The sequence below is a fragment of the Oncorhynchus keta genome, chromosome 27 (assembly GCF_023373465.1).
Source record: "Oncorhynchus keta strain PuntledgeMale-10-30-2019 chromosome 27, Oket_V2, whole genome shotgun sequence".
Taxonomy (NCBI): domain Eukaryota; kingdom Metazoa; phylum Chordata; class Actinopteri; order Salmoniformes; family Salmonidae; genus Oncorhynchus; species Oncorhynchus keta.
Window position 1 is genome coordinate 43,892,909 of NC_068447.1, and position 22,095 is coordinate 43,915,003.

General features: G+C 45.0%; 1 protein-coding gene across 4 annotated transcripts in view; it reads left to right on the top strand.

Annotated features, from left to right (window-relative positions):
• fignl2 (fidgetin like 2) overlaps nucleotides 1–21,239 on the top strand; it is a 34,898-nt gene extending 13,659 nt beyond the window's left edge. For 2 of the 4 annotated variants that reach the window (XM_052482520.1, XM_052482519.1), the window contains exon 3: nucleotides 15,350–21,239. In XM_052482520.1, the coding sequence (XP_052338480.1) occupies nucleotides 15,350–17,496 (2,147 nt within the window). In that variant the 3' untranslated portion in view covers nucleotides 17,497–21,239. Of the gene's footprint in view, nucleotides 1–658; nucleotides 3,308–13,415; nucleotides 14,595–15,349 lie in introns of those variants that run through there. The other 2 variants (XM_035739342.2, XM_035739340.2) reach the window with 2 other exon arrangements.
• Nucleotides 21,240–22,095: the final 856 nt, after the last annotated feature.

The window sequence follows — 22,095 nt, forward strand, 5'->3', positions numbered from 1 at the left end:
TGAGTCCACGCAACTTATCATATGACTTGTTAAGCACATTTTTTGGACTAAACCTATTTAAACTTGTCATAAAAAAAGGGTATAACACTTATTAACTCAAAACATTTCAGCTATTCATTATTCATTCATTCATTTTTTTTAAATCGAAAAACATCATTCCACTTTAAAATGATGTGTAGGCCAGTGACTATTAAAATCTAAATTACAATCAGGCTGTAACACAACAAAATGTGGAAAAAGTCAAGAGGTTTTGAAGGCACTGTATACGGACCCTGTTTTTCTTAAATGGGGTTTGGGAGAAGTGGCTGTGGGCTTTACCATTTGTGGACATGTGTGAGGCAGGGTAGCAGGGTAGCAAGCACGGGAGATGGGAAGGGTTGTTTTCTAAAATGACAGGTGAGAGGGAGAGGGAGAGAGAGAGAGAGAGAGAGAGAGAGAGAGAGAGAGAGAGAGAGAGAGGGTGGGAGAGAGAGAGAGAGAGAGAGGGGTGGGAGAGAGAGAGAGAGAGAGAGAGAGAGAGAGAGAGAGAGAGAGAGAGAGAGAGAGAGAGAGAGAGAGAGAGAGAGAGAGAGAGGGTGGGAGAGAGAGAGAGAGAGAGAGAGAGAGAGAGAGAGAGAGAGAGAGAGAGAGAGAGAGAGAGAGAGAGAGAGAGAGAGAGGGTGGGAGAGAGAGAGAGAGAGAGAGAGAGAGAGAGAGAGAGAGAGAGAGAGAGAGAGAGAGAGAGAGAGAGAGAGCGGGTGTGTTGGTCTGTCAGTTGCCTGACAGAGAGAATCGACATGGTGGCTATCTAAAACCGCTGTGTGTCCGCTCCCACAATCTCCCTGTCCATATAGAGTATTTCAGAGGGGTTCCCGATTTTTTTGAGAGTGCAGTACATGAGGCTGTATAATAAAGACTGTAGACCTTAAATGGGATTTGCTGTTGCTGCTGCTGCTGCTGCACACAATATCATTAAGATCTGATCTCATCATGTCAACTTTCCTTTTTATGATGGTTATCCACTTCGTCTCGAATGGTAACACATATATATCTTCCTCTGATGGATGTTTGGGGAATAAAGGAGAGAGAGAGAGAGGGAGGGAGAGGGAGAGAGTAGCTCTTACCAATAGGTTGAACGTTTTCTGTTACTGTCTGACAAACTACAGAGGAGCAAGAGAGTGGTTAATAGGGATGCAAAGTTATTTGTAGATCGGTGATTTCACGCGGTCCGACTGACTCTCTCCGTGACACTGTCGTCCGGTGAAACATGGCTGTGGGTAGATTGGTGTTTTTGAGGGTAGAGCCCCAGTATGCAGGGGAAGAACCACCTCAACCCGATAAGCATGCTGGATATTAGCGTCATAAGTCAAACACAGGAGAGGGAGGAGATGAAAGGTACCACGAGTATTGAGGGGTGTGTCTGATTAACACATTCACAGGGTGGTTTCCTGGACTAAGAAGCTGAATCTCCGTCGAACAACATTTTTTTTTTGTCTAGGACTAGTCTCAGATTCTTAAATTCTCTGAGAGCTCGATTCTTATTTTCTTGTTTACTTCCTTATTTGGTTGTTCCTTGTATGTGAATTAGTACGAGTCCTTTATAATACAGGTGAACCAGAACAGTGTTAATGAGAGGAACATTGTTTAACATTCCAGTAGAGAGACTAGCCCTGCAGATAACCACTCTATAAACAATTAGCTGAGGCTATAGCATGCTGGAGCTGCATCCTGCTGGGCATTGATTACCTGTTGTTGACTGAATACATAACAGTAGAGCAACAGACTGGATGGCTAACCTGCTTTATCTCACCCGCACGTTTGTGATTTATCAGTGCAAATACAGCCTCTGTCCCACACTGTGTGTCTCTCTCTCTCTTTGTTTCTCTCTCTTTCTCTCGGACGTGGAGCTACTCTACCCTCTCGCTCTCATCTCGTCTCGTCTCGTCTCATCTCATCTCTGTCCAAGTGATTTATATTTCCAGCACTCAGTTTGAGCTCAGAGCACCGGGCTTCAAAGGTTTTTTAACGTGACTGTTTCTGAAACAGAATTCCACACATACTTCCTCCGTGCGTTAGAATCTCAATGAACTGTTCTGGACTCTTCTCCCTCTGCAGTTGTCTGTGTTGGGCTGTGGGGGACTGGCTATAGCACTGAAACCTTTTCGGATCCTTCAGACCATCTACAAACCTGTATGAGCTGTGAACACTCTCAGGGGATGTCTGTGTCTTCTGCTTGACAGACAGACAGACAGACAGACAGACAGACAGACAGACAGACAGACAGACAGACAGACAGACAGACAGACAGACAGACAGACAGACAGACAGACAGACAGACAGACAGACAGACAGTTTGAGGTCAATGATAGAAGGTGGAGGCATTTCATTTAGTTAACCTCGAATGTGCTTTATTACTGCAAACACGCACTGCGTTTTCAATTCACGTCTGAGAAGGGATCGATCAACCATGTTTGTGTGTTTTGAGGCTTAGGGTTGTCAAGGAGAGTAATCATGTTTAGGCTGCCAATATAATACGTTGAGATTGTTAGGTAAACATGAATACACGTGTACATCATTTGTGAGAACATACACAAGCACGTTTAGGAATGAATTCCACTACTGGCATACTGAGGAAGTAGCTAGTACATCAAAGAAAGATGCTGTCCATTTAATGAACAGCACTTCAACCCACAACTGAGTTTGTAGGGAGAGAGGCTTCATGCAGTCTGCAAACATTTGATCAGGAGCAGCAATGAATGGCTTTTATAGATGCTGCTGACGTTTTATGTTGGGTCTTGTTTCTCCGGCCCTGGGTAGAGGGGGTGGAGTATGTAGCTAGTTTACAGGTTTTGCTGGGTTAGGTGGGGTTGGAGGTGGACTGTGTGGCTCGCTCTCCCTGAGTACAGGCTGATTGGATTTATCCAGAGAGGGAGAATCTGTCTCCTCCTCTCCCCTCCCCTTCTCTCCATCCTTTCTCATTTATCTGTCTGCTTTAATAGGTACTCCATCCCAGAAGGCTTGTTGCATCCATGTCAGTTTTGTTCCTCAGGGCGGAAAAACATGAGTGCGGCCAGGGGAGATGATAGGCGGAGCTGCTGAGGAGGGAGAAGAGGGGGGAGACCCCCAGGGGAGCAGTGAAACAGCACCGGGACCTTGGCCCATCCAGTACTAGGCTGCCTGCCAGGCTCATGTTTCAACCTCTGCCTCATAGAAAACCACAACACACTGACTGACAGTTCAGCTCCAGTCCACCATAATGGATCTAAACTCCCAGATTCACTCAGTCAACCCGAAAAGCAATTGTGCCATTGGAAACTGAGGAATACAAGTGAGTGAACGATTCGAAGCCAAAACCAAATGTCTAGCAAACACCGTTATTCAGCTCTTAAGTTAAAACCCTCCTCCTCTCCTCTTCTCTCCTCAAGTGCCATAGCCAAGTGAGGAATATCACTGAATGGCTTCAAAGCTTCCAAACTACCCTAGCACTGCTCCTAAACCCTCTCCTCCTCAGTGGCCTACCCAAAGTCATATTAAAGAGCGCTCTGCCACCATCACGCTCTCTTTTCCTCTACAAAAGGATGCAGCAGCCAAGACACACACAAACACACACACACACACACACACACACACACACACACACACACACACACACACACACACACACACACACACACACACACACACACACACACACACACACACACACACACACACACAGGTCCCTCAATAAATCCCCGGTAGGGACAAAGGCTGTCAGAGGGCTAGCTGCTGCTGCATAGATTAATAGGATTTCCATAATTAGGCCTCAGGCAGCCAGCTGACAATAGGATCCTCTAGGCTTTGTCTCAGAGCCAACGGAATGGTCCGATAACACACAAACACACAAGCTGGCTGAGGGGCCAGAGAGGATGTTCGGTGAACGAGTAGCTCTCACAATGACGGAAGAGACTCTGAGACAGTAGGACTAGAACGGTCAGTAGGGAACATCTGTCACTCTCTCTTTTTCTCAGGGGCTGAGAGGACACACATGCGTATTCACACACGTGGACATAGGCAAAAGCGCAAACAAAAGCGCAAACACAAATAAGTTGCTCATCGGGTGTGCATGTGGAAGAGATACTGAATAAAGTCCCTGAATTTCTTTGTGCATATGTTATATTCGCTTTACAAGTCGACAATCAATGCATATTTGATGTGCAGTTCTGGAGAGTTGAACTGGACATTACAGAGCACGGAGTTGGCAATAAGAAGTCTTTAAATACTCTCCCATTTACAGAGTAAAGCAGATCTTTTCATTCAGTAAGCTTCCAAAACAAGTGAAACGAAGAGAGTTTCATCATATTTATTACTGCCAATGACCTTTCTAAATGTGGGTTTTTACCCATAATCCTGTGTGATCATGAACATTTGACTGAGAGGTCTCTGTGCCTACAATACAAAATTCCCCTAGAGATGTGGCTTTATAAACCACATAATCCCACAGTACTAGATAGAATTACAGGATCTGAAAGAGCAACTAGAGAGCAACGTTGCCATAGTTTTCAACTGTGGATGAACAACATCGATATGTGCACTACGTGTGAACTCTATGGTGCACATAGCGAATTATTATCATGTGTTATCAAGCTTTTGAGAACACATTCCCTCCACTGGCGCACCGGACACCCCCACAGCCCCCACAAGGCAGGGGGGTCCACAAGCTCTGGTGTCCATGCACCTGTCATTCATGCCATTAAATTTGGATTTAAAAAATATTTTGACAGTAATCTTCCGGAAAGTCATTCATAAACCTTTTTAATGTCCATATGTACTAGGAAGCTAAGTACAGTACCAGTCAAAAGTTTGGACACCTACTCATTCAAGGGTTTTACTTTATGTTTACTGTTTTCTATGTAGATTAATAATGAAGACATCAATACTATGAAATAACACATATGGAATCATGTAGTAACCAGAAAAGTGTTAAACAAATTAAAATATATTTTATATTTGAGATTCTTCCAAGTAGCCACCCTTTGCCTTGATGACAGCTTTGAACACACTTGGCATTCTCTCAACGAGCTTCGTGAGGTGATGCACTTCAATTAACCAGTTGGATTTAGGGGGCGCTATTTAAAAATTTTGGGATGAAAAACGTTCCCGTTTTAAACAAGATACTTTGTCACGAAAAGATGCTCGACTATGCATATAATTGACAGCTTTGGAAAGAAGACACTCTGACGTTTCCAAAACTGCAAAGATATTGTCTGTGAGTGCCACAGAACTGATGTTACAGGCGAAACCCAGATAAAAATCCAACCAGGAAGTGCCGCATTTTTTGAAACCGCCTCATGCCAATGACTCCTTATATGGCTGTGAATGAGCTACGAATGAGCTTACGTTTTCCATATTTTCCCCAAGGTGTCTACAGCATTGTGACGTCTTTTTTAGGCATTTCCCTTGAAGAATGGCTGTAAGGGAACATATATGGCATGTGGTCACATGGTGTCTCCCGCAGAAAACCTTGCATAAAATACTGAGGTAGCCATTTTTCCAATCGCTTCCTATGAGAAACCAACTGCCTCGGATATATTATCGAATATATTTGTTAAAAACACCTTGAGGATGGATCCTAAACAACGTTTGCCGTGTTTCTGTAGATATTATGGAGCAAATTTTGAAAAAAGTTTGGCGTTATAGTTGTAGCATTTTAGGGTCGATTTCTCAGCCAAGCATGATGAAGAAATGGGAGCTTTTTCGCCTACAAAAATAATATTTTTGGAAAAAAGGAACATTTGCTATCTAACTGGGAGTATCCTGAGTGAAAGCATCTGAAGTTCTTCAAAGGTAAATGATTTAATTTGGTTGCTTTTCTTATTTTCCTGAAAATGTTGCCTGCTGCCAGCAGAGCCTAGCATAGCATTATGCCATAATAAACTTACACAAATGCTTGTCTAGCGTTGGCTGTAACGCATATTTTGAAAATCTGAGATGACAGTGTTGTTAACAAAAGGCTAAGCTTGTGTTTGAATATATTTATTTCACTTCATTTGCGATTTTCATGAATAGGAAAAGTTTCTAGGGGTATTTATGTCCGCTGCGTTATGCTAATTCATTTGAGGCTATGATTACGCTCCCAGATATGGGTTTGCTCGTCGCAGAAGGTTAACATGTGTGCCTTGTAAAAAGTACATTTGTGTAATTTCTTTCCTTCTTAAAGCATTTGAGCCAATCAGTTGTGTTGTGACAAGGTAGGGTTGGTATACAGAAGATAGCCCTATTTGGTAAACGACCAAGTCCATATTATGGCAAGAACAGCTCAAATAAGCAAAGAGAAACGACAGTCCATCATTATTTTAAGACATGAAGGTCAGTCAATGCGGAACATTTCAAGAACTTTGAAAGTTTCTTCAAGTGCAGTCGCAAAAACCATCAAGTGCTATGATGAAACTGGCTCTCATGAGGACCACCACAGGAAAGGAAGACCCAGAGTTACCTCTGCTGCAGAGGATAAGTTCATTAGAGTTACCAGCCTCAGAAATTGCAGCCCAAATAAATGCTTCACAGAGTTCAAGTAACAGACATCAACTGTTCAAAGGAGACTGCATGAATCAGGCCTTCATGGTCGAATTGCTGCAATGACACCACTACTAAAGGACACTGATAAGAAGATGAGACTTGCTTGGGCAAGAAACACAAGCAATGGCCATTAGACCGGTGGAAATCTGTCCTTTGGTCGGATGTGTCAAAATTTCCAACCGCCATTTCTTTGTGAGATGCAGAGTAGGTGTACGGATGATCTCCGCATGTGTGGTTCCCACCGTGAAGCATGGAGGAGGAGGTGTGATGGTGTGGGGGTGTTTTGCTGGTGTCTCTGTCCTCTCTGTCACTTGATCTCTCCCTGCACGCAGCTCCCTCTGCATGCGCTCTGCTAATGGCGGCACTGAGTCTGTGCATCCATACCAATGGCTTCAGTTGGGTTGCTCTGACAGATATATTAGAGAAAGGAGGAGATAGGAACCCGTTGGGAAATCAATGGTGGAACGCATAATGCCCCACCAAGCAGAATGTCGACCCATCACGTTCACATTGCCATGCTGTGTCACGCGGTTGCTAAACTAATCATCACTCAAAGTACGTAATGTCACGATTCCAAAGCTATACAATATTACAGTTAATTATTAGCAAGTCAATTATTTCACGTCTCAATGAAGATTTCTAAGGTTGTACTTCTTGTTGATGAAATTCATGCTAATGTTGGGTTTTTGAGCTAGTGCCCAACTGACTCTCATTCCCTCCTTGAAGGAGAGCTCTACTTGTCCCAGAATCGCCCAGAATGCACCGCACGGCCCATTGACATAGCATTGGCAACGTACACAAAGGGTGTTAACACAACTCCGATGGAGTCTCCCATCTCCTCAAAAGTATCTCTGGCTCCCTCTGCTCAAGTAATGAAGAGATATAAGAGAGTAGTTAGCTAACTCATGGAACATTATATATATTTTTTAATCATCTCTCCTCTTATATTTGATTAGGTTGAAGCACATCCGACATTGTTATGATCTTAATCAGACATGACTGTACTAATCATCAGACCACGAGCACACGACTCAGCTTCAACATTTTTGTGATCAAATTAGTGATACCCGAGCCCTACCAGTACCCTAGTTATTGATGAAAAAACAGGCCCAACCCGGTCCTAACCCTATGTATAACGTCGGGGCCCGTCGGGCTTGGGTCGGGTAGAAGAGCTCTAAGCTGGAGAGAAGACTGTTTCACCTTTTCTCAGCGGAGGGATGGTGAGTTTGGTGAGACCCAGCCTCACCTCTACTACCTCCCTCCATCCCTCCCTCTCTCTCAACAGACTGACTGACAATCAGATGCAGGCCATTAGTCCAATAAAATAAACAAACGGATCACTATGTTCACTCAGCTGTGCCTCACAAGTAATCCAAAAAATGATCTATTACCAGTGGGCTCATATACCTACAATTTTGAAGTAAGGCAATTCAAGCATAGCCAATATACAGTGATAATGTAATGAGCCATTAGCCTACTGTACAAACCTCCATGCTACAAAACTGTTTTTAATGTTGCACAGGCTTGTGTTTAAGTCATGCTTTTAAAAAAAAATCTGAGCGATAGATCTCGGCTTGCTTTTGGACTGAAAAGGTTGGCGATCACTGACCTACAGTATAGCAATATACACTATATACATGTAGTTGCTATTCAGCAGCTATTTATACACTTTAAAGAAATTATACACCAAGTAGCCAAACAATGAGGGAAAAAGTTGTCGGCATGAGGATACATTTTGCCACTATTTATTGCTGAACTCAGCAGGTTTTGTCTGGCTAATAGCCTACGCAAATGAGCTGCAAGCAAGGTAGATTCAAGTATGTCCAACTTGTCTCCTGATGTCTTCCTTGTTGATTCTCTCTCTGTGTCTCTTTCATTCTTTATTTTTCTTAGAAAAACCTATCTCTATGTCTGTGCTCGTCTCTCTTTTTTCATGTAGAGGCCCATAGTAGCTACAGTATGCGACTGCGTCACCTTGCTTTTTCGTGTACACATGTTTTCACCGTGGCCTGTAGGTCCAGTTTCTGGGCTCGACTGCTCTCTATACAGAGTATTGACAACCCAGACAGTCTATCCTGAGACATTGTGCATTACACACGGAGTGTACAAAACATTAAGGACACCTTCCTAACATTGAGTTGCAATTAAGGAGAATGTGAGATGCTCAAATAAAGATGTTGCAGAGCTGCTGTATTTAAAGCACCTCACCATTCTGCACAGTCTCCCCGATGTTGCTACGGCGATCAAGCTGTTTTTAACCATCCCTGTAACTGTCGTTTCTGCGGAGAGATCATTTCCTAAAATAAAACGAATGAAGAACTACCTAAGAACGAAAAGCACAAGGCTCTCGTTCTCATATGCCCTTTTGAACACCCGAGGAAGCTCCCCTCATTACAGTGGCGTCGTTGTAGCCTTGACCACAGCATTTGTTCACCGATATCCCCTTACTTTCATCAGTTCAATCATTTATTTCTCAAGGCCTGAGGTACTTTGAGGCACTTTGATCAGTCACATTCTTGAATTCTAAGAAACAAACACAGTATCAATGTAGTATTCTACAGTACCAATATATTATTTGACATTGTAGAATAACAGAGAAGATATCGAAACTATGAAATAACACATGTTGGAAACAAAAAAGTGTTAAACAAATCCAAATATATTTTAGATTTTAGATTCTTCAAAGTGGCCACCCTTTGCCTTGATGACAGCTTTGCACACTCTTGGCATTCTCTTAACCAGCTTCACCTGGAATGTTTTTCCAACAGTCTTGAAGGAGTTCCCACATATGCTGAGAAATTGTTGGCTGCTTTTCCTTCATTCTGCGGTCCAACTCATCCCAAACCATCTCAATTGGGTTGAGGTCGGGTGATTGTGGAGGCCAGGTCATCTGATGCAGCACTCCATCACTCTCCTTCTTGGCCAAATAGCCCTCACACAGCCTGGAGGTGTGTTGGGTCATTGTCCTGTTGAAAAACAAATGATAGCCCCACTGAGCGCAAACCAGATGGGATGGTGTATTGCTGCAGAATGCTGTGGTAGCAATGCTGGTTAAGTGTGTCTTGAATTCTAAATGTTTTGAGGGTGCTGACTGTATTATTTGACATTAATAGACTGGTTTTGCCCACAACAACTTTCTATCCCAGCTGGGAGAGAGTGTGAGGACGGCTCAGGTCATGCAGGTTCAGATAGGACTATACAGGACAGTTGTATCTTTTTGTAAAAATCAGTTGGTTGCTGATTAGTATGCTTTAATTACTGAACAAGTAATTGCATTAATAGCAGCCTTGCAACACCGTGTATAGCTTTCTGAATTGTTAGGCATAACATGAGAAAATTACGACAAAATAGGCCTACCAATAAACATTTATCCATTAGCGAAAGCAAAGATATTGGCTCCATGCACAGGCACCATAGAATGCCTATCATCGATTAGATAGGCACCCCCAATAGACGTCTCAATTTCAGCACCATGGACAGCGATCGGTAGTCTATACTTTGTGAGTGGCTGTCTGGGTGACGCATTCAATGTATTTATGTTTTAAATGTCGGGGGACTCCGACCTTATTGGGGGTCCAGAGAAACTGTCCTACGCCAGTGATCGCATCATTAAGAAAAGAGGGAGTGAGGTTTTTTCTAATATGAGAAGAAAAAAAATCACCCAACCTGTACCAATTTTTTTTTCACCCAACCTGTGCCATATGCCCCAGGTCTCCCTGGAACAGGATCCATCTGTATAGCTCTTGGCATGCTGCTCTGATGATGGAGTGGCCAGCAGTTAGACCCCCCTGGATTTCTCAATGAGTCCTCTAACATCCTAATGTCCTAACGTTCGCCCTCCTCCATCCTCTTTGGGTCCACACGCCTGCTGTCCAGTCCCTCCCTCCCTCCCCTCCCCCACTCCTCTCCACCTTCCCCTTCCTCCCTCTGTCCGCTGCAGGTTTTATGAGTTCCCCTGGGCTTCCATCTGTCTCTGTCCCACACTGGCTCCGTTATTGGGCTTTACGCTGCTCACAAACTGCCTGCTGCCGCAGATGGGAACGGACTGGCCTGCAGGACATGGAGCTAAGTGTCTCTGTAGCAACACTCTCTCTCTCTCTCTCGCTCTGTCTCTCTGTTTCTCTCTCTCTTTGTCTCTTGGACATGGAGTTACTCTACTCTCTCTCTCTCTCTCTCTCTCTCTCTCTCTCTCTCTCTCTCTCTCTCTCTCTCTCTCTCTCTCTCTCTTTCTCTCTCTCTTCTCTCTCTCTCGCTCACTCTCTCGCTCTCTCTCTCTCTCCGTTTCTCTCTCCAATCTGCCGGACAACGACTTCTAAGTCAAACCACAGAAATATATGGTCAGCTGGCTGGGTGTGGAGTGGAGAATGTCCAAATGTTTTTAAGCATGTTTCCTAAAAAAGACTGTGGTGTCCTAGTACAGGTTGTCAATGTTTCTGGGAGGACCGCAGTGTGTGGCAGGCTTAGGGGACTGATTACTTTAACTGGTTTGGACGTTGGGAACTTAAGGCAGTCTGCGGATTTGAATATGAAGGACTTCATAATCCAACAGCCATCTGCTCTGCTGCTCTGATCTGATGGGACTGAATTAATAGGGAGGCTGTAATCTGAAGAAAACACACGGCGAAGCTGAAGAGAGGTTGGAGGTTTCCAGGGGGGAAGAGAGAGAGAAAAAGGTCAACGTTTAGGTTGAGGAAAGCAACACAGTCAGAGTGAAAAAGCCACCGCGTTTGGTGGATATTGAGGTTGATTTGATTTAAATGATTGATTTAAAAGATGCCGTTTGAAGACAAAAACATGGAGAGGGCTGGAGGTTGGAGGTTCCCACTGGGAGGAGAGAAAGCGATGGAGGCCAAAGTTTAGTAGTCGAGGAAAGCAGCACAGTCAGAGTGAGACAAGCAAAGGAAAGAGTGAGGAAAGGCACAGCGTTTGGTGGATGTTGTTGAGGTTTGAGAGAGAGAGAGAGAGAGAGAGAGACAGAGAGAGAGATTGGCAGTTGCCGGTCGGCCAGTCGGTGGATATTAGCGGTTTGATTTAAATGGCAATAAGAGTCCAGGCTCCAGCCTCACAGTCATACAGACAGAGGAATGACTATTGGATCATCAAGCAGCTAGACCTCTCTCTATTGCTGAAGGGAATACTTAGGGTGCATCCCAAATGGCAGCTTACGGAGTACACTACTCTTATGGGTCCTATGGGTCCAGAAGTAGTGTGCTAGAAAGGGAATGGGGAGGGTGCCATCTGGGGCACAGACTAAAAGAGGCCAGGCAAGTAATAATGACAGCTTCTTGTTCTTTATTCCTTTACTTTACCCCTCCTCTCCTCTTCACTCTGTCTGCCTGGCTATAGTTCAAGTCCTCCACTCCTCCTCTCCTCTGCCTGTTCTGCCTGGCAATAGTTCTAGTCCTCCACTCCTCCTCTCCTCTGCCTGTTCTGCCTGGCAATAGTTCTAGTCCTCCACTCCTCCTCTCCTCTGCCTGTTCTGCCTGGCAATAGTTCAAGTCCTCCGCTCCTCCTCTCCTCTGCCTGTTCTGCCTGGCTATAGTTCTAGTCCTCCACTCCTCCTCTCCTCTGCCTGTTCTGCCTGGCAATAGTTCAAGTCCTCCACTCCTCCTCTTCTCTGCCTGTTCTGCATGGCTATAGTTCAAGTCCTCCACTCCTCCTCTCCTCTGCCTGTTCTGCCTGGCTATAGTTCTAGTCCTCCACTCCTCCTCTCCTCTGCCTGTTCTGCCTGGCTATAGTTCTAGTCCTCCACTCCTCCTCTCCTCTGCCTGTTCTGCCTGGCTATAGTTCTAGTCCTCCACTCCTCCTCTCCTCTGCCTGTTCTGCCTGGCAATAGTTCTAGTCCTCCACTCCTCCTCTCCTCTGCCTGTTCTGCCTGGCTATAGTTCTAGTCCTCCACTCCTCCTCTCCTCTGCCTGTTCTGCCTGGCTATAGTTCAAGTCCTCCACTCCTCCTCTCCTCTGCCTGTTCTGCCTGGCAATAGTTCTAGTCCTCCACTCCCCAGGCCAAATCGTGACAGTTCAATAATGCCAAACTATTCCTGGAATGTCAAGCTAACGCCTCAGCAAGAAGCAGCCTGACTGTGTGAGTCTATATGAAGCGGCTGATCCTACTAACATCAGTTGTTTTTTCCCTTTTGCATTCTTCCATATGCTCCCCTTCTCCCTTTTCTGCTGGTCTTCTCAGTGTATTGAACAGGCATGATCAATCAGAGGCTCCCTGCGTTGTGCTACACACAAACGTGCACCAACAAAAGCACACACACACACATATAGAGGAACAGCGCCAGCTAGTCAGCCAAAGTACAGAGTAACAGACAGGAACAGGCATTCCACTCTCCCAATGTTCCATGGGAGGCTGCAGATGAATAGCACACTATTCTGTTATTCCAAACCCACCCAACCCCCCCTCCTTTCTCCTCTCTCCACAACACTGTCCAGTGTCCATTCTCCCCTTCTCTCCATCCCTCATCCCCCTCTCTCCAAACCACTGTCCAGCATTCACCTCCCCCTTTCTCTGTCGAAACGGCCAGTGGTCTGTTTTGAAGCGATGGTGTGCGCAAAGGGGTTGGTTCGGGGTGGGAGGGGGGAGGGGAAGGGGGTGACAGCATGCAGCAGGGAGATAACAATAGGTCATCTGGGAGTGCTGCTGGTGCAGGGAGAAGTAGGATAACCTTATCAATACTATCACCACCACACTACTAACACAACCTGGGAAACAGCTCCATCCAATTCCTCCTGGCCCCTTACCTCTCTCTCTCCATCTCTCTCACTCTCTCTCCCCGCTCTCTCGCGCTCTCTCTTTATCTCTCTCTCACTTTCTTTCTCCCTCCCTCTGTCTTTATTCTCCCCAGTCCCTCTCTCTCTCCATTTCCCTCTCTCCACCCCCCCTCTCTCTGGGTAATATGAGCTCCTTCTGTTGCCATGCATGAGGGTAACACTAAAACACAATCCACTACCAGCAGGAGAAACAGGAGAAAGTCATTCCCACGAACAGCCTCTCTGATAAGAGGTGTTCTGGCCATGTGTCACTGTGGACACAGTAGTAGCAAAGAGGAAAACAGGCTGAGGAAAAAGAGAGTGTTGATTAAAGGAGTGGCGAAAGGCCTGTGTTAAAACAATGTTAAAAGACAAGTGAGGTTGAGGGACGTTTTCCAATAATAATAATATATGTGAGAAGAAGATAATAGGTTGCACACAATAACAATAGGCTTTTATAGTGTTTCAACCAGTGGAGGCTCCTCCGAGGAGGAAGGGGGGGATCATCCTCCTCAGTGAAACTTAAAAAGTTATCCTTTTTAGACAAAACTTTACTCAATATACTCACGTCACCAACTGTTTGATTGAAACACATTGTTTGCAATGAAGGTCTATAGTAGCCTCACCAGCACTCTGTAGGTCAGCACCATGGTGTAGCCGGGGGACAGCTAGCTTCCATCCTCCTCTGGGGACACTGACTTCCATAAAAAACCCGGGAGGCTCATGGTTCTCACCCCCTTCCATAGACTTACACAGTAATTATGGCAACTTCCAGAGAATGTCTTCCAACCTATCAGAGCTCTTGCAGCATGAACTGACATGTTGTCCACCCAATCAAAGGATCTTATAATGAATCTAGTACTGAAAGCATAAACTACAGCTAGTTAGCGCTGCAGTGCATAAAATGTGTAAGACTCAAAGAGAGAGAAAACAGTTTTGAACAAATACATTTTTTTCAAAAGGAAGGAGAAGCAAGAGGGAGTTAGAGACATATTTACTTAACTAGCAAATGCAGATAGGTAATCTAGCCTACTCAAACACCCTGCTCAAACAGAGGGATGCTATGTTAGCTCGCTGGCTATGACTATTCAACACAACACTGGAACAAAAGAAGTAAGGGAAACACTACTAAGGTACACAATAGCAGATTTTGGTAGACGGAAGGTGCTCTTTGGTAAAAGGGTTAAATTGGTCATCAAAAAGAAGGCACTCTTCATATAATTAATTAAAATGCCTTTATTTGTATGGTATGTTCAATGGCAACAAAGTTTAAAAACACTGGAACTCTTCCAGGTCAAGGTAAGCTTTGGGTTTTACTCATTTATTGCCACCAGGGCCCGCTGGTGTAAGTGCTAAACTACTTACTGACTGTACACCGTAACATTACTGCATGATTGCAAGGGGTTTAATAATGTGTTAGTTCTATTAAATATGTTGACGACGACATTACTTTAGCTAATATGGTGACACCGATGTAGAATGTGTGTAGCTGTTATGATATGGTTTGGCTTGGAAAGGTTTTTTCGCCTGGTCACATACAGCTGATGTGTTGTACATTGAAGTCCACAAGCGACGGGAAAAGGTAAGCAGAGGAGATTCCAAAGATGCGAGAAGGAGTGCATCGTGGCTGCTATGAAAGTGAACTGTGTTCATGTGTGATTAGGGGTATATTCATTCCGAAGCTTCTGTTCACAAACTTTTCATAGGCGAGGTTGTAGCAACCTCATGATGGGTAAAGGAAATTCTTTGAGTATCATGTAGTAGCCTAAACCTATCTCTGCTACATTAAAATGGGTGAATGGAATATGATTGACAGTCATCCAATATGCTTTAATAGGCCATGCTCATGAAAAAATGATATTGTCCTCCCTTCATCTTAAACGGCACCGACCGCCACTGGTTTCAACACATTTATTGTTCTGTTTTGTCTCGTATATATTTCCTGAGTTCTGCCTCTGTCTCCTCCAGGCTTGTAAAAAATGCACTGGAACCACTGTCCTGAACAGCACCTGACAACCTGGTGTCTCTCTCTCTCTCTGTTTCTTCTCCTCCAGGCCTGTATAAGATGCACTGGAACCCGGAGCATGCCCAGTCTCTCAGCCAGTGGCCTGAGCAGCACCTGGATGTGTCCTCCACCACCTCCTCGCCGGCCCACAAGTCCGAGCTGTACGCCGCTGGCCGCACCCACGGCCGAGGAGGCTCCACCCACGGCTACGCCTGGGCCAATGACGACATTGGTGCCCTAACCGCCTCCAATCTGCTGAAGAGCTATGCAGAGAAGTACTCTGGTGTTCTAGACTCGCCCTACAACCGTCCACCGGGGCCCGCTGTAGGGGCCTACCCAGAGCCAGGGGCCTTCGGGGGCCTCAATGGCCTCAAAACTGAGCTGGAGCCCTGGCCCCTGAGCCACAGTGCGGAGGGGCCCTACCCCGTGTCCCTGGATGGTCTTTCAGGCCCCAAGGCTGGGGCCACATCAGCAGGGCCCCCAGGTGCCAGCAGTGTGTCAGTGGTCAACAGTAACCTCTCAGACTCTGGATATAGTGGTAGCAGCTCCTGCTCTGGGTCTCACTCCGGTGACTACAACCCCCCCAGCTACAACGGTACCTACCTCTCATCTGGGTACTGCCCCGGGCCCCTGCCTGGCTCAGCACTTCCCCCCGCCTCCCTCCACCACCCCCTCCAGCCCACGCCCACCCTGGTGCCCAGCTACTCACCCTCCACCCAAGTTTACAACTACCCGCCAACCAGCTACCCCCACCAGCCCAGCCTGGCCCCCACATACAGCCACCCCTCTGCAGGGTACTTACACTCCGGGCTGGCCGCCCCTACTCCTCTCCCCTCCCGGCCCACCGTAGTCGGGGGTAGCTACAGCTACCAGGAGTCTGGAAGTGGGGCGAAGAGGAAGGCATTTGACATGTCATTGGAAGAGGAGGGGGAAGGTTCTCGATACAGGAAGTATTCAGGCTACGACCCAATGAAGTCCGGAGGAGGAGGGGACTCTCTCTCTCCCTACAGCATGGGGGATAAAGGAAACATCAGATTCACCACAGGCAGCACAGATCCCCTGGCATTTAAGCCCAGTAAGCCCTCCTCCCAGCCCCTGGTGTCCCCTCCCTATATGGTGGCTGTAGCAGGTGAAAACAGCCCGGCAGCAGGGATGACTGGAGAGAACGGAGGAGGAGGGGGGTCAGAAAACCAGGTCTTCTCCCACTCCCAGCAGCAACAGCAGCAGCACCGCTCCTCCCAGGCTCACAACCAGAAACGCCCCTCCCTCCACGGCCAGGGCCAGCCTGGGTCTGGACCAGGGGAGACAGCCAGCATGAAGAGTCCAGACCCCATGGTTCTGGATCTAGTCAACGGGGAAGTGCTGGATTGCAGCCCGGCCCTGCTATGGGGGGAGCTGGCTGGGCTGACCCACGTCAAGGCTGCCCTGGAGGAGGAGCTGTTGTGGCCCTGTCTAAGGCCCAGCCCTGCCATCCTACCCCCAGCCACCGTGCTGCTGTTCGGCCCCCGAGGAAGCGGGAAGACCACTCTGGCCCGCTCCATGGCCGCCCAGCTGGGGGCCTCCTTCTATAGGCTCAGCGGGGCCATGTTAGCTTCTAAAGGCAAGGTGGATGCCGAGGGGATCCTGGGGGCCACGCTGCAGGTGGCTGGGGCGAGACAGCCTTCTGTTGTGCTGCTCAGTGAAGTGGAGGCTCTGGAGGATGAGGGGGGGCTGAGGCAGGTGTTGCTATCCGCCCTGGAGAAGGCCCAGATGGGGTTAGGGTCGGCGGGGGGAGCCCCTGGGCTGGTGATCGTAGTGTGTACCACTGGCAGGCCAGACCTGCTCCAGGATACGGTGCATCGGAGCTTCGCCAAGCACTACCACGTGGGTCTGCCAGATGCGGGGATGCGGAGACAGGTGCTGCTGCAGGCGCTAGTGCCCCAGGGATGTTCTCTCAGTGACAGGGAGCTGGGGGCTGTACTGCAGCGGTCAGAGGGGTTCTCTGTGTGGGAGCTGCTGCAGCTCTGCCAGCAGGCCCTATCCTCAGCATCCACCTCGGGCCCTCAGGGGCCCTTACACAGCCTTTCAGGACAGGCTACGGGGCCCCCATCCCTCAAAGACTTTGAGAACGCCTTCTGCAAGGTGCGTCCGCAGTCAAACGCCACCCCGAAAGAACTGGACACTTGTATGGAGTGGAGCAAGGTGTACAGCCACTGAGAAGGCAGGAAGGCAGGGAGACAGCCACTGTATGTAATATAATGTAGGAGACTGTGAATGTAAACCCTGTCTTCACTTTTGACATGATGACAAGTCTTGGGAATGTTTTACTGTTTCGTTTTTTTGCAATTACTTATTATTATGCAACCAAAGGTGTTAGATTGTCAAGATCGAAGGTTTGGGAGAGATGAGAAGCAGATTTAACATACGTTTCTCTGGTTAGCATGCTGATGTTTCCATTAAATATACATATACTTTATTTTTCCCAAAGAAAAAGATAGATGATGCCTTTGTGGATGGGGCAGTGTATTACAGTAGTAGTTGAACCTATATGGTGGGATAACTGCATCATTGGAGATTACTTCTCAAAGGTTCAAATCCTAACTTGAGATCTATGTGCATAACTTGTCTCTCAAATCTCGACATCAGTGCATGAATCACGCAAAAGCCGAATTGAGTGCAACGTGCATCTCTAGACAGTTAGGATTCCACCCAAAGATCCATCTTTTTTTGTACTACAGGCCATACGTCAGTGATGTGTTGTCACGGTGACGTAGTCCAAGGTGATGGATCACCAGGGTCTTTAGGAACAACCTGGACTTGTCCAATAAGAAACACTTTTTCTTTTTGCCTTCCGTTGCAAAACAGATTGAAAAGGGGCAGGACGACCTGGACTCGTTCAATAAAAGCAATTTTCGTTGCAAAACATTTTAAAACATTTGTTTCCTAATGAACATGACCCAGGGATTTTTTGAGAGATCTCTCTGTTGTCTGACTGCTACTCTCAGGACCCTATCTATAACCAGTCCACTCCTGTGGTGTTTTAGTTTTCATTGGTCATTTGGTGTGTGAAAACAGCTTAGAATCAATTTGAACAACTATAGTGGGGTTTTTTTCCACAAAAAAATGATCAACAATACCTCATTGTCTCTTAGCATTATGGGTTATTAACTTAAAACACAGCTTTTAGCTTCTCACCAAAGTCATGTCATTGTGCTGAAATAATTCAACAAAAAGCATCATCATCATTTGATCTGGTCTTATCGTGGAAACTTTGGATCAATAGTCCCTCTTTCCCCTATACTACAGTATCACATCATTCACAGCTGTTTTGGAGACAAAACCACGACAATAGCTCATCAACTGTGTCCATCCTGAATGGTACTCTACGTACAAAAAAAAAACGTTAATATGCAACTTTACAAAAACGTTGAAATAGAACATAAAGGTCATGAGACTAGGTTGTGGTTGAATATACAACACTATCATTCAAAGCCATGAGTATAACATCCACACATACAGTATATTTGAACTGTGGTTTATCACACATTCCTCATTCAGTGCAGTTTTCCCTGAGAATGCTGCTTTAATACAGCCCTATAACACAGACAAGCACAGCAAGGCAAGATGGAGGTATCTTTGATGTCTGTTTGTCTCTTTCACCTATCTGCTTGTTTTCTTAGTATGTATGTATGTAGTCTTGTTTGAAATGCTCAGGAAGAATTTCTTTACCTCAAAAAAAGAAATAAAGAATGTATGTAGTCTTCAGTCTTAGTGAAGAGAGTAAAAGAGGGGAGGAGGAGCTGACGAGCATAAGGAGAAAAGACCTCACACAGTTCTGTTGTATACACACTGCAGCTGTCTGTGCATATGCCTCGAGGGAGAAACTTGAAAATGATACAAAGAGTAACATTGAATGTAATTCAGGTATTTCAAAGGATATTTGATCCCATAAAATCCATGTTTTTATTATTATATATGAATATATAAATACAAAAAAAATCGTATCCTTTTATTTTTAATGTAGATGTTTTTGGTGGAATAATGTTTTGTCTTTATGAAGTGTTATGTAGAACACAGAAAATATCCCTTTTTTGCTGGACAAACTGTTTACAAATCAACCCAAGGCATTGTGAGTTAACATGTCATATTCATGCATTACTGTTAAATACATATTCTATTGTAATAGATGCAACTCTTTATCGAAATCTATGAATAAAAGGTGCACATTTATTTCCCAGGCCTGGACACAGACAAGAAGCAGTAAAACCATTGTCACATACATTTCATTGTCATATACAGCAGAAAGAAAATAGAAAACGAGCAAGGACCTAAATATGAATCAGCTATATGCAGTCGGCAGCTAATCATGTCTAACAATAACCATATATTGTTAATCAGTATTATGCATTATGTACAATACAACACAATCCTAGATATAACATGACAATCCAGAGAAAAGCATACACACAGGGTTGTGCTATCGCTACTACTCTGTTTAACAACAGCCTGGAAATATGTTGTCATTCAGTTGAGCTGCAGGTATCGAGGTGAGGTCATGATTATTGGACCGTGACCATGGTATGCAGACCGGAGGTACACTGGAGGATGATGTAATCGTCTTCTGCTTCTTCTCCTTCTCCTGTCTCTCTTTATCTCTCCCTATCTCTCTCTCTCTCTTCTCTTTATCTCTCTTTCTCTGTACCCAATGCAGTTATTATAGAGGTAGGGTCGTCCCTATAGCCCTAGCTGCTGGCCCCCAGTGACCATGTGGCTGGCCCCCCTCTGCCCTCTCCCTCCTCCATCCATCCATCCCTCCCCTCCTCCTACCCCCTCTTTCCCTCCTCCTTTTGGAGTGGCATTGCTCTGATTGATGTCCGGGAACCTAATATCACAACCCTGGCCTCTCTCCAGTCTCCCCTGTACAGCTGGTGGCTTCAGTCATGCCATAGAGCCGGGTCAAACACACTGACCCCAGGGTTGATACACATTTTGTAAAAGTAGTGCACTATAAAGGGAATAGAGTGCCATTTGGGACACATCGTAGGTCTAAGAAATTGAAAATACATCTTCAAACTTAGCAGGAGAAATAAGCCTTAGGGAGCCTCTGAGAGATGGGTTTAAATATGTAATAATTTTTGTGTAATAACATTAAGATACATAATTTATAAGGATCATTAGAGGCAGTTATAATTTGTTTTCAGATAGAGGCATATCAGGCAGGGGCAGGGGCTTGAGGCAAATTGTCGTAGTTTATGACAGAAGTCATGGGAGTTTAGTTCATGAAAGGCAGCCGATATCAATACTATCATTGGTTAATTTGATGAATTAAAAATCTTTTCGCTATTTCCCAGAGCTCAGATTCACAAAATCGTCCGTGTTTGTCAAACATGTAGATTTCAGAAAAACAATAATTTTGTTCATTCTTCTGTCAGTTGTTTTTGTTTTTGTTTTTCATTAATGCATTACCTCACTCTACATATGTTACTGCTTCATGTGTTAATCAGAGATAATGAGTGGGAATAGGTCTTATCATTAGAGGCATTGATGATTGGGTGAGGTAGTACTTCCTAAAGGAAAGTCAAATAACCTCACAATGTTTGACTCACGCATGTCCTTGATATCATGTTGACAACACACCTTTGTTTAACCAGTGTTGTGTCTTCTTGAAGCCAATGAGGAAACAAAAAAAATACAACAGTTTGTTCAACAAAATAGGCTTTTGTTAGCTGTTTTGAATCTAATATTACAGTAACTTTGTTCTTGCTTCTTGTATATCTTCTGTAACCATTTCTACCTCATTTGGCAACATGTTGTACATGAAAGTATTCATTTCATGTCTTTTTTTATGTCTGTTTTCAAACTGATAATAATGTTCTTGAACTGTAATCATGGTCTACCTCAGAAAAGACTGTATTTTAAGAGAAGATTATAACACAATATTAAACAGAAATATGTCAATATTAGACTGTTGGCCCTGTCATTCTTTTTTTTAATGACATCAGAGTGTATGATTTTTTGTGTGAGTATTTTGCCAGGTCTACAATGAGAAGAGGATACAGATAGGTGGGAAGAATGGATGTGGGGATTGAACCCCGGTCTACAGTGGGGAGCTTGATGTATGTGCCAGAAGTCTTGCTACTCAAACACAGCTTTGATCAACCTCAAGGTTTTGGTTGAGGAGTTCTGATTTTAGATTCCAATTGGATTGTTAAAAGAATCCAATTCCAGAGAGTGCTGGAATGACAACATGGTTTCACCTTACCTCACTCTACATCCATATCCTGGACTGACCCCAATGTTAAGGTCAGTTAAGTCACTTCAATTGATTAACAAATCATTTAATTAATCAAAATGCTAATGATTTTTCGCGCTAGCAGTAACGTGGCTTTATGTACTGAACAAAAATATAAAAGTGTTGGTACCATGTTTTATGAGCTGAAATAAATGATCCCCAGAATTTTCCATACGCACAAAAATATTATTTTGCTCAGATTTTGTGAGCAAATTTGTTTACATCCCTATTAGTGAGCATTTCCCCTTTGCCAAGATAATCCATCTACCTGACAGGTGTGGCATATCAAGAAACTGATTAAACAGCATGATCATTACACAGCTGCACCTTGTGCTGGGGACAATAAAAGGTCACTCTAAAATGTGCAGTTTTGTCACACAACACAATGCCACAAGTGTCTCTAGTGTCTCTCTTGAGGGAGCATGCAATTGGCATTCTGACTGCAGGAATGTCCACCAGAGCTGTTGTCAGAGAATTTATTTAGTTAATTTCTCTACCATAAGCTGCCTCCAATGCTGTTTTAG